This window comes from Macroventuria anomochaeta (assembly GCF_010093625.1).
Source record: "Macroventuria anomochaeta strain CBS 525.71 unplaced genomic scaffold BU25scaffold_1, whole genome shotgun sequence".
Classification (NCBI taxonomy): Eukaryota; Fungi; Ascomycota; class Dothideomycetes; order Pleosporales; family Didymellaceae; genus Macroventuria; species Macroventuria anomochaeta.
Window position 1 is genome coordinate 572,460 of NW_022985362.1, and position 12,367 is coordinate 584,826.

Below are 12,367 nucleotides of genomic sequence, written 5' to 3' on the forward strand. Positions count from 1 at the left end.
CTTGTGCGCAAAGTGCTCGGTGCTCTCACTCGTTGACATTGACGAGCAACATGTAGAGATTGACCGTCAGCCTTTCTTCAATAAACTTGACCTTTACTCTCGATTCATCAGATAGTAAGATTGAATTTGTATCACAGCTTGTACTTGATGACTTTCTCAGGTCCAACCGCACAACATCTACGCACTTTAAGATCATTTGAAGAGCACACTCTCTGTGACTCCAACATCGCCACATTGAAAAAGGAGCTACACAAATGTTTTGTGGAATGTGGGCCGCCCAAAAAATCTCACTTCGTCCCTTCGCGTCTCCTCGACTTGAAATTTTGGGCTCCTGCTGGCACGGTGTCTTGTCGATGTTTCTTTGTTGCAAGCAGTTACCCAACTTTCCTGCGCAGCCTTGAGCTACTGTAGGAGATCCAAGGGTGGAGCTGCTTATCCGATTAGGACTACCCGAGATTCACTTGATACCCACGTTGCCGGTATTCGCGCGAACCGTATGACCTGTGTCGTGAGAGACGCCGTCGAGGTGTGTCAGGCCCTCTCAATTCGCTATCTCTGGGCTGATGCTTTGTATATCATACAAAAAGACCACCAAGACTGGACACGCGAATCCGAGAGAATGGGTTAGATATTTGCAAACGCATACGTGAAACTGTGTGCAGTTGCATCTAGCTCGTGTCCCGAAGGCTTTCTTACGCGCTCTGCACCTCTTATGATTTACTTCGAGTTATGGCGAAATCCAGACATTGCTGGGACATTCCACATTCATCCTCGACCTTTGCGAACGAAAGGCAGCCAAAAAATACAAATATTTTACGGAAGTGACTAACTCTATCGCCCTGCATGAGCTCAGAGGCGCTTGGTCCGAGCGTCCCTGGACATTCCAGAAGGAATACTGCTCTGCAAGTAAGATATCTATCGGTTCCAGTCAAGTGCAATTTTCGTGATGGGGTATGCGCACCGTCAGCTCACTGAGCCGAATGATATATCTGTGGCCATCTCCGTTATTGCGAAGTCTATTGCAGAAGCTACCGGTAGTCGGTACATTGCAGGTATTTGGGAGAATGACATGCTCCATGAACTCCTGTGGAAGTGCCATGGTGGGTTTTCCATGATGGAAGAAAAAACTACGAATACGTACCCTTCCAGAGTATATCCATCCCTCGTGAAACCGGGCTCATCATGGTTACACATATTACGATACCTTGACCCATGATCACTGCGCTCATTCGAAATACACGAAACATAGCATTCCTTTCGGTCTCTCACATACGGAGTGTGAAGCCATGAGCGCTTAGGCTCAGCCGGAGTACCAAGAGTTGAATACGTTCGAGATAGATGCAAGGCAAGCGGCACTCAATAATTTCAGCAATAGTCCGTTCAAGGCCTTCGACGTTGTGTGAGCGGTGAGCGTCGAGCACTGCATTCTAAACCGACAATGCGCCATCCAGTGTTTATACAAAAGATCCAAAATGACGTACGGTTCATGGCACAGCAGATTCGCCATGAATGGGGCCGGGGCTCAGCGTCTGCAGTAGCCGGGTAAGCTTCGCTCTGGGTACCATTCCACGACGTACCAGACGTCTGTATTATCTCTTGCCGGTATGACTAGTTCCCTACTTAGTCTAATTCGAGAATGTGAACTCATGATGGCACTTTAACTTCGACAAGCTTGCTTCTATCTTAATGAACAACTACTTCTCTACTTCCCCTCACTCATCTCCTCTCCTCGCAACAATCGTACACGGCTCTCTCAAATGCCAACTCCTCAACTTCGGCTCCCCTAACACATCACCCCCTCGCAACAGCATCTGCGTATTACTCCTCGGTCTTCCTCCTTTCTCCCCTCCTTCTCCCTCCCCACCCTCAACTTTGATCATCTCCGCCTCATCAACCGTAGCACCAACCTCAAAGATACCACTGCACAGCGCCACAACACCAAGTTCAGACTCTACAGCCTCGCCGGGCGGAATAACGGGGAGTTTGACCTGCAGCACTCCAGTCCAGGACAGTCGTTTATCGAGGTCGAGCGCGAGGTTGTGAGGTAGACCTGCGAGGTACGGTTGCAGTCTCAGCACCGTCGAGATGGGGTTGGGACTGCGGTTCTTGACCCTCGTTTTAAGCGTTAGGAAGGAGTCGACGCGGACAGAGAATTTGCGGCGTCCGAGCTGCTTCATCTGCCCACTCTCACTCTCACCCCCCTTCGCAAAGTCAGAGGACAGGCTCGCCTCGATTTCTAAGTCATCGAGTTTGATAGCCTCAACCATCCTACTCGAGAATCGTATACTGCGCAACTCGATATCCCCGTGTCTCCCACTCCCTTCTTTCCACGCCCCGCGCACGAACTGCAGCAAGCTGTGCCGGTACCAAAATGCTTCTCTGCTCGCGCGCTCAGTCTCAGGCGAGGTGTTGCTCGTGCTGACGACGAACTGGCGCTGGCTGGCGGGGTTGAGCGAGGGCACGGCGGCGTGCGGGTCTGCGATATAGATTCGTGGGAGCACAATGGCGATGCGGTGGACGTGGCCGGGTTGGATTACTTCGGTTACGGTGTAGGCGTTGTCCCAATCATCGGAGTAGTTGTTGTCGGCGGGGAGGGACGGTGGTGGGCGCACTTGGAGCGTGGTGGTGAGCGGGTTGGGCCAGGAGTTGCGCAGGTCAAGTAGCAAAAGGCAGTACTCGTCGCCGTGGCCGAGGGTGCGCATGTGTTGGAAGAAGTTCTGGTAGTGGCTGCTGTTTTTGTCGAGTAATGCGGCTGATGGTGATGTTGTGATGGATTGGGTGGACTGCTCGTTTCGGTTCGACCATGCGAAGTCGTCAGAGAGTGGTACGACGTCTGGACGCTGAAGTTGAACGCTTGCGTTGACTGTGATCGATATGGGTACGGATACTTGTCGAGTGAAGAATCGGTCTTGTACCTCAGATCGTCGCTTGCCAAGGTGAGCATAGTTGATCTGGATGACAGCATCTGTTAAGCGGGTGCGACCAATGACTTCGACAGTGAATTCTGCCTCTGTGCTGGGTGCAATATTGAACGATTCTTCTTCGTCGTTTTTGCACCAACGCAATGATGGGAAACGTGCTAGCTGTGTCTCCAGCTCGTGTAGTTCAGCAGCAGGCAACCCCTTTTCCGTGAGGGCGGACTGCATAGCCGTTGTTGCAGAGTCCTGGAAGGTTATGTGCACAAAATCAACTGCTGTGGTAGCCGAGGTGTTCTTTACGGTTACCGTGAACAGCTTCCGCTCTCCTTCGAGGACCATGAGTGCTGATTGGGGTAGAGAAACCTTGGAGACTACGATGACGGGTTGGTCAGGGATGACGCTAAAGGTCAACGTCTCCGGTTGCGGCGCAGATGGTGCTTTCCTTGCGATTGTGGGGTCGACTGCAGTGGAAGGTCGAGAGGCTGGCGCGCCTAGACACGCTTTAAGACCTATTCGCTTCATCTTCGACTCTCTTGTTGGTCTCCAGGGTTGCGGGAAGATAGGAAATAAACGCTCCCGGCAACCAATTACTTTGATGTAGCATCCGATGATCTTCATTGAACCTGATGAGAGCGCTTTGCCGGTGATTTGGAACTTCTGTGTTCGATAAGGACCTAGCAAGAAATGTTCTTCTTTGCCGACAAATTCAATATCATCCGCAGCGATCCTCAAAGATTGCACCTCAAGCTCGAAGTCGTAAGGGTTCTGCAGTGCTAGAACAAAGCGGTAGTCCTCGTTAGCGACGAGGATGGTCTCAGATGCGCCGGTCTGTGGCTTCTTCAACCATGGGTTGTGTAGGAAAGGGCCATCTTTCTCTGACTTTGCCAGCTGTAGCTCTGCAGGGCGGTGCTGTGTCAGACGTAGAGGTACTGGCTCCTCCAAGATGAAAAGTCCACGGAGTAGAAAGTCATCCCAGTACTCGGTCTCCATGTGTTGCAAACCAAGCTTGTTCGCCGCTGCAACTGTACGGGATATGTTTGAAAACAGTCTGACTTGTTCTTCTCGTGGGAGGGATACAACAACGTCGGTACTGTTCGGCCTCGGAGCTGTTCCAGGTCCGGCAACCCGAAGCAAGAGAGCAGTAAAGTGGAGCACTCCGTTGAAGTCGGGTAAGGCTTCGCAGAAGTTTAAACACATTCGTAGGACCTCCAACTTTAAGCTCAAACTTCCAAATGACTTCAGTGTTGATATCTTCAGGATATGGTCGATCAGCCGCTGGCTTGTCGCATCGTGGGATGAGTCCAGCGTTCCTGAAGCTGGTGCATCGAAAAATGAACCTTTTGAGTTCGGTATTCCGTAAATTCGTCCAAGCAAACCAAGGAACTCTTCGATGCCGTTCTCTACTTCGGCTTCTCCAAGATTCAGGGCCCCAGCACCAGATGGATGCCCACCTACCATGTTGAGCGCAGCAAGACCAGCGGCAGGGTGGACACCCATTTCTGCTGCCCCAATCTTCCGGGCTTGCACCAGGCCTGGTATCAACGACGTGATAAACTCTTTCATCACGATTGCTTTCTTACGCTGTAAGCCCAAGGACGATAGCACAGATGCAACGCCCGCCAGTACTAGCACCCGGTCTGTAGAATTCATTACTGACGTCTCTACAGGACCAGGGAGAGCCCTGAACAACATCGTTGCGATGTCATTCCGAGTAGGATGAACGCTCAACCTCGGCACTGACAGTCTCGGCTTTTGTACATATGGCGTATTTCGTACCAGGTGCTGCAAAGCATCATAGTCAAGATACCCGGCAGAAAGGTTCATGGCGGCCAGGAGCTTGGAAAATCTGATGACACACTCTGAGAGTGCTAGTGGCGGCATGGCTTCGCCTGTAAAGTTTGCCGCTCGGCTGTACATGTTCAGGATCATGTTCACCAGATCGGGAAGTAGATGGTTGAGACTCTCGAGAGCCACCCCGTGGCTGGATGATCTTCCTGGTGCGGACATATCAGATACGCTGTTCGATGGCGTATGGTCGGGTGATTTGGAAGAAGACGATTTGTCGTATATAGGAAAGCATATTTGAGGTATCTGCGGACATTAGCACTATGGTCAGCTTGAAATGCAACGAACTGACTTGGAAGTCCATTCCCGACCATGCAAACAGCAACAGGCACACCGTAATGTTCTCAAGGGCTTTCGCTTGCCATAAGTGATCACTGTAGGCTCGAGCTCTGGTAGCACCATCCGTAAGCTCCCTTATTGCCTCGTGCCAGTGTCCTGCGCACATGTACAGAGAACCAATCACGATGCTCACTCGTCCGCGTCCTTTGTTCCGCGCGCGTTCTCTAACACCGCCAGATCCGAAACCTTGGATGGACACCCTGTCAGCGCTGGTATCTCTGGCCGACTTGGTTGAGGTGGTGTTGTTTCGAGGTGGAGAAGTTGGAGCATTCACTCCTGATATCTCATCGAATGTAGTTGGAGGTGTGCGGGTGCCTTGAGTGGAGGGCGAGCCGGCTCTGGAATCGTCTGTCGATAACGGACCCCCAGATGATGACGGTAACACAGGCATAGACATGCGGTGCAGATCCTTAGGTTGTGCCCCAGAAACGGGTGACTCAGGCCTGCTTGCTGTGGGGGTTTGTGAGGCTCGCCTCGAAAACTGAGCTGTGCCAGACTCTGGACTGGCCCAGCTAGGAGCATTGTCTGCTGATCCGCTGTGTGAAGCAGGTGATGTAATCGTTGGCAGGGCTTGCATCGACCGGGCGAGTGTTGTCATCTCTGCTAATAATGTCGAGGTCAAATCGCACATGATGGTCTTTAAGGTCGTCGTCTTGAGCCGTGCCATCGGAGGTACCAACAAGGTATCTTGAGGCAAGCGCGGATGCCGAGATTGGGATACAGATTCGAAGGCCATGACGCAGTGGTGGTATGCTTTCGGAAACTGTTCTCGGAGGTCTCGAGCTGCTGAAATCAATTCCTGTGCGTCCTCGTCGGCCGCTGGCTCAACAGTTGAGTTGTCTCCATCAGCACGTGACCCATCTAGCCATGGATACTCTGTCGCGTCTGCAATGCCGATCACCAGAAGTGGCTCCCGGAATTGTTCAAAGGGCGACAAAGACGACTGTGAAGCTGAGGGTAGTGATGTTGATAGATCATACAGAAGTGTTCCATTGGGAAATGCTAAAGGAGAGAACATATCTGCACGGCGCCAAGATCAGTAACTGTCGGGCCTTAGGCGCGGATTCAAAGGGTTCGTACTCCTATCTGGCCGAGGGTCGGGACTGACATCTCCAAGTCGAACAAGAGATTGCTGACGCAGGAGATCGACAAATGCTAAGAAGCGCGAACGTCTGATACGGCCAACTGGGAGAAGCTGCGCTTTGATGCGCGCAGGGGCGATAAAGTCCATCGGAGAGAGGGGCTCGGCTGCCATCACCACATCGGAGTCTGATACGTGACCTGGCGGCCCAGGAGGATATGTGCTACCGTATGTCGAGGACGACGTTGGCTTTTGGATGCATCGCGATTCCGCTCGGTGTACGGTAAACGGACAATGAGATTTGGCTACATGGCGGTCACGGCCGCCCGTAGCGCTAGCTGTTTTGCGACTAGCACGAAACGCCACGGCAGGTGCTTCATCGTACACATCACCGTGTCAGCCAGGACATCCTCTGTCTGGACAACTACTGCATCGTTTGGCGCATCTTTCATTTTTGCTTCCTTATTGCATAGCGTGGCATCATCTGTGGCTTTGTCATAGAGCTTCTTTTACCTTCCTGCTGTTTCGGTGCGCGGCCTTGCCACAGCCACGATTGAACCTCACACAAACATTCGAACAATCTGGGGTTTCAAACATACTGATACAAGAATCTCTACACTCAACCCTTTGCCAGCACCCCCTTCTTATCGCCGTCTCTTTGTCAGGCTTTGTTCAACCATCTGCTAGAGCAGCCCGGGCATAGATCTAGCTACCACTTCTCGTGAGGCAACGACATTGCCACTCAGGATCCGCGCATTCGCAAGAAGGATATTTTACAGTTAGCACATCGAAATCCCACGATGGCTTCGATAGACTTTGCGCGATTGCGCAACCAGACGATGGCCGATGGCCTCGACAGCGAGGTTACAGTCAATACCAGGGCCTTGATAGACAAGGTTCTAGCCCGGTACTCAAGCGAGCATACGACATTGCGAGAGTTAATCCAGAATGCTGCGGACGCGAAAGCCAACACCGTCACCATCAGACTGGAGACTGACCCTTCATTAAGTATTCCAACACCCCAAGGAGCCGAGGATCCTGTACTTCTTAGACATATCATTCAGAACCATACTTTGAAGCGTCTGGTAGTTACCAACAATGGTCAACCATTCACTACCGCAGATTGGAAACGACTCAAGAGTATCGCAGATGGCAACCCTGATGAGACAAAGATCGGCGCGTTTGGCGTGGGCTTCTACAGTGTCTTTGCAGACTGCGACGAGCCTTTTGTAGTCTCTGGAGACAAGACCATGGCCTTCTATTGGAAAGGCAACACGCTCTCCACCAAGATAGCATCTGTTCCGGCAGATCACGATACAACAATGACTATCTTTTCTTTGGATTATCGGCAAGCGAATCCGGCATCGCCCTCTTACAGCCCTTCGAAGTTGCCCAATCTACCGAACCTATGTCAGTTTTTGGCAACCAGTCTGACCTTTGTTGGACTTGAGAGCATTGAGCTGCATGTGGATGACTATGTGGTCGCGTCCTTTTCGAAGAAAATTTCTCCGCCTGAAGATATTCGAGTGCCTCAGGGTCTCAAGACGGAGACGGAGGGCGGTCTTATGCGCGTAACAAACGTCACTCGACAACACTCCCAGATAGACGCCGAGTGGTTGAATGTAATTGCCACAGCGCAACTACCTCCAAAACGGGCCGCCGATCTGGTGCAGCAAGAAGTGCGCAATGCGGGAACTACTTTGAGGAGCTTCTTCTCGAAATTCTCAGCTCCAGCTCCGCAACCCACTTCAAAGGCTGTCAAGCCGGTACCTACAGAAAAGCTCAGTTCAGATCAAGCGATCGCAGGCGAATCGAAGGGCACAATATTTCTGCAAGTCTACACTGTGGAATCATCTACCAAGGTGTCGCAAAAGTTTGCTGCCGAGATCGAACGAGCAACGAAAAAGTCACCACCAAAGTCAACGAAGATCGCCTTGTTGACATCGCCGTATCAGGACCCATCAGCTATGCTCTCAACCGGTTCTGGTAGCACTGCAGAACTATCAGCAAAGATCTTTGCAGAAGTACTACCGAGAAAATCCGGCCGCATCTTCATTGGATTCCCAACTGCTCAGACAACCGGTTATCTCGCCCATATCTCAGCGCCGTCGCTTATCCCGACAGTCGAGCGAGAGAATGTCGACATGAATGCACGATACATCTCTACTTGGAACATCGAACTCCTGCGCGTAGCTGGTCTCGCCTGCCGCATATCTTACGTGTCCGAGATGGCTGAGATCCAAGCTCGCGTAAAGCCGGAAACAGTTGATGCATTGGTTCCTAGGGCTATCTACACCTTACAGCAGTATACAGCGAATGCCTCTCACCCCTCGACAGCGCTTGGTGAGAAGATCGATGAAGCTTTCTGGAACTGCTCCAAGGAGCGCTCGATCGCAATCCTTTCCACCAAAGGTGTCATGGCCAGTAAAAACGTACGCATGCCTGCGGAGACGCTGAGTTTCCTCGGAGAGGTGCCGATGGTACCCCAGCAGCTGGCCACTGAAGCAGTCACATTCATGCTCAGCTTACACAAGCGAGGATTTATCACTGAGCTCACAATGCAGGACATTCGCCAAGGGTTGGAATCTCGTGCTCTCAATGAGGAAGAGTTAAGCGAATTCATACGGTGGTGCGGTGCGAAGCTCGAAAGTGGCGAAATTGACATACCTGGATCGCGCAGTCTATTCGAGAACACCGTCGCGAACATCGATGTACAACCAGAAAATAATTCGGGCAGGATCCTTGCCCTCGGAGACATCAGCACCTACGTGAATCCAGCCAGAATTACACCAACGCTACCTTTGCCAGCTGACACAATACCGTTCACGTTTACCAAGAATATGACAGCCAAGCAATTGCAGATGTTTGGCTGGATTGAGCTATCCATGGTTCGTTGGCTTCGGCACCTCACAACACCACCGCAGCTTGCGGAGTTCACTGCGTCGGAGACGTTAGCATTGTCAATGCTTAGTCTGGCATCAAAATGTTGGGAACAGCTCGATGGCACTGCAAAAGAGACTGTTGTGAAGATCTTGACGCCACATACCATCATGCCCACCAAGGTAGGGATGCGGCGCCCACAGGAATCCTACTTCCCAACGGTCAAGCTGTTCGATGATCTTCCTACGGTGAAACCTTTCGCTGGCTCAAAAGAAAAGTTCCTGCTAGCTTTGGGTGTCCGGAAGACTATTGATCTTCCTATGGTGTTCGATAGAATGCGGAACAACGACACTGCAACTGGCTCTGACAAAGCATCTTGGAACCATGTGGATCTCATCAAGTACTTCGCATCAGTCATTGATGAAATACCAAAGAGGGATCTGGATCGACTGCGGGAAACACCTTTCTTGCCTGGAGAAGGAAAGCTAATCAAACCAGGACAGTTGCTTAAGGCTTCGGAGCTTTACGCTCCAGATCAGGCCATCTTATCGCTCGGTCTGACGCAAGTGAAAATACCCTTCGAGTTCAAATCCAATCTACGTGAGGGGGCTCTCTTGTTGCGCCTGGGGCTGAAGCAATGGCCTGATTCCACCACGATTGCGAACATCCTCCATCGTGCTGGCCAGGCAAGCGACCAGCAGTTGTACTTTCTGGCTCTGGATTATTTCTTACAGAATTACTACAAGAACAACTACGGTGCAGAAGTAGCTAAGTTTGCGGCTCTCACCCTTCCGATTCTGCCGACAGAACAGGCGCCGTTCCCAAACCTTGTTGCGCCATTCCAATGTTACATGAACGAGAACGCGGCGTGCTTGGGCTTCGCTATTCTGAGGTCCGATCTTCGTCCACATGCTGAAAAGTTCGGCGTCAAGCGGGACCCTGCGATCACACCCTGTGTGCAGCAGTTGCTCAAGGCGCCGCCAAAGAGCAAGATCGATGCGGAAATGCAGTTTGCATACTTCGCCAGCAGAGGAGCTGAGCTGGACCAGTCTCGTGGACTCATGAACAGCTTGTCGACCGCCAGTATTGTGCCCATATTCCGGAAGTACTACCTTGACCCGAGCTGTATTGGCTTCGAGGACAGCTCAAAGCGACAAACAGGCAAGACGGAGATGCGCATTCACCACTACAATCCGCCAGAGCATGTCTTCGTTGGTCGTGACCAAGAGTATCGGGGTATCCTCGATTACGTCCATTATGGTGCGGAAGCCACAGCATTCCTGTTGAAGATTGGAGCGAAGCACGAGCCTAGTACTCGTGACCTAGCAGAGCTTCTGACCTTCAAACCGGCTCGCTTTCTGAACACCATTGGCCAGGAGAAGTACCTCGACTTGCTCCGGAAGCTGGCTGAACATGCACCTACGCTGTGGAAGGACAAGGCAGTGGTCGAGAAGCTGGTAGCGTCAAGGATACTGCTCGGATACAGGGACATCAAGGAGGATATCAAGAAGGAGGAAGCTGTAGAAGACGATCTGGATGATTTTGACGAGCCAGGTATGCAGCGCGAGTGGTCGCTGAACAGCGCCAGGGATATTGTCATCATTGATGATGTCAATCATCTTTACAGGTTCCGCGACTACATCATTGCAGCACCACAAGAAGAGGCACTTGAAGAGTTTTACGCGCGCTTTGGTGCGCCAAAGATTTCGGACCTTGTCAAGACCAATCAGACTATCGGTGCTGTAGCTCGCGATCAGAGTCCTGCCATTCATCTGCGCAAAGACATCCTGGAACGCGCTCGGCTGTTTCTTCACGAGTACGAGCGGGACGGCTCATCGAAAGCTATCAGGCACGATGCAAAGTGGCTTGCATCCAACTTGACTGTACATTGCGTATCGGACATCTCGATTCGTTATTCGCTCGCAGAGCGCAACGTCACAACTTCATCCAAGAAGACGGCTATCATCCTCAAGATGCGGGCTGCTGGCTACGTTCTGAGCATCACACCGAAGTACGACCTGTACGAGGTGTCCAAGGAGCTCGTCAGACTCTTGATCTCGCGACCGAAGCAGAACGACACGATCGCTCTGGAGCGCATCCTAACAGAACCACTTCGAAGATTACAACAGAAGGGTATCAATGTAGAGCGTATTCTTCGTCGTAAGGAGCATGAAGCTCGTATTGCAAAGCAGCAAGAGCTGGTGCAAGAGCAGGAGGAACGTCAACGCGCGGCAGAGCAAGCAGAATCTGCTGTTGTCAAGGCAGGAGATACCGAGAACATCCCTCCACCTTCTACTCCTGAGAAATCTAACAACATGCCTGGTGCTTTCGGCAACAGCCCGGACAACTCAATGGAACTTGCCAACAACAACAACAATCGCCAACCGATGGAAAATGGGTTAATCAACAATTGGGCGAAGAAGCTAGGCTTCAAGAATGCACCCACACCGGCTCCTGAGATCAGGGGTACTGATGGGCCACAGATCAGTCGCGACATCCAAGCCACAAAGTCGAACATCCAAAATGCTATCAAGGAATGCAGGCCGGCCGGGCAGCAGAATATCAACACCAAGCACCACCAGGATCCGACAGAGCTCGATAGAGGCGGCTACTGCAATGGTGAGCAGTGGGAGAACTTACACAAGGCTTTCTCTGTTCCGTTCAACGGCAGGCATGTCGACGTTTACTACGGCCGCGACGAAGCTGCGCCACCTGCAGAACTGCAGCCACAGCTCAACAGCTTCCTTCCTCTCATCTTCGGTTTGACTGGCATATTCCAGGTCAACCCTGCGGCTGTCAACATCTTCCTCGACAAGAAATCCAACACCGTCGCTTTCAATCTGAATGGCAGTCTTTTCTTCAACCTAGCGTGGTTTATGGCGTTGCACGCGCCGAACTTTGGCGACCGGGAAGGCAGATTGCGGGCGCTGGACAGCTGGTTCTTCACCTACTGTCACGAGTTGGCGCACAACCTGGTAGCGGACCACAATGCTAGGCACAACTGGTACAATCAGCAGATCGCTATCGAGTACAGTCAGCAGTACCGGGCAGCGTTAGAGGGTTTCACGAAGAACCTCTTGATCTGATTTTCTTTTGCTCTATCGTTTGCTGAACAGAAGTTTGGCACTGTTTTCTTATAGATGGTGCATAGTACGGCGTTGCTCTTACCAAGTGCCTCCGCATTTCTATAGATTTTCGCATAGAACTTCATTCCTCCGTTGCTTCTCAATGATGTGTACTCCTTTGACTCTTCATTCTCACCTCCCCGTCGCGTTTTCCGTTTGCCATCTACGTCATCCCACAT

General features: G+C 51.6%; 3 protein-coding genes across 3 annotated transcripts; 2 read left to right on the top strand and 1 right to left on the bottom strand.

The window, feature by feature from the left end:
* Positions 1-379: 379 nt before the first annotated feature.
* Positions 380-628, top strand: BU25DRAFT_328761 (uncharacterized protein; the record flags this gene model as incomplete). The annotated part of the gene is made up of 1 exon (XM_033699539.1): positions 380-628. A coding segment is annotated over one exon (249 nt), but the record flags the coding sequence as incomplete, so codon positions are not given.
* A 1,084-nt stretch (positions 629-1,712) lies between these two features.
* On the bottom strand, positions 1,713-6,446 carry BU25DRAFT_380690 (Trs120-domain-containing protein; the record flags this gene model as incomplete). Its single annotated transcript, XM_033699640.1, has 3 exons — positions 6,183-6,446; positions 5,056-6,122; positions 1,713-5,009 (listed from the first exon to the last, which is right to left on the bottom strand). The coding sequence occupies exons 1-3, from the start codon at positions 6,355-6,357 to the stop codon at positions 1,713-1,715; spliced, it is 4,539 nt and encodes a 1,512-aa protein (XP_033567553.1). The 5' UTR covers positions 6,358-6,446.
* A 1,618-nt stretch (positions 6,447-8,064) lies between these two features.
* On the top strand, positions 8,065-12,274 carry BU25DRAFT_405265 (uncharacterized protein). The gene has a single exon (XM_033699733.1). It carries the CDS (start codon positions 8,151-8,153, stop codon positions 12,147-12,149), a length of 3,999 nt encoding a protein of 1,332 aa, XP_033567554.1. The 5' UTR covers positions 8,065-8,150; the 3' UTR covers positions 12,150-12,274.
* The last annotated feature ends 93 nt before the right edge of the window (positions 12,275-12,367 follow it).

What these genes read in the sequence shown, in the direction of transcription:
- BU25DRAFT_405265 (XM_033699733.1), top strand. Translation starts at nt 8,151, where the DNA reads ATGCTCTCAACCGGTTCTGGTAGCACTGCAGAACTATCAGCAAAGATC.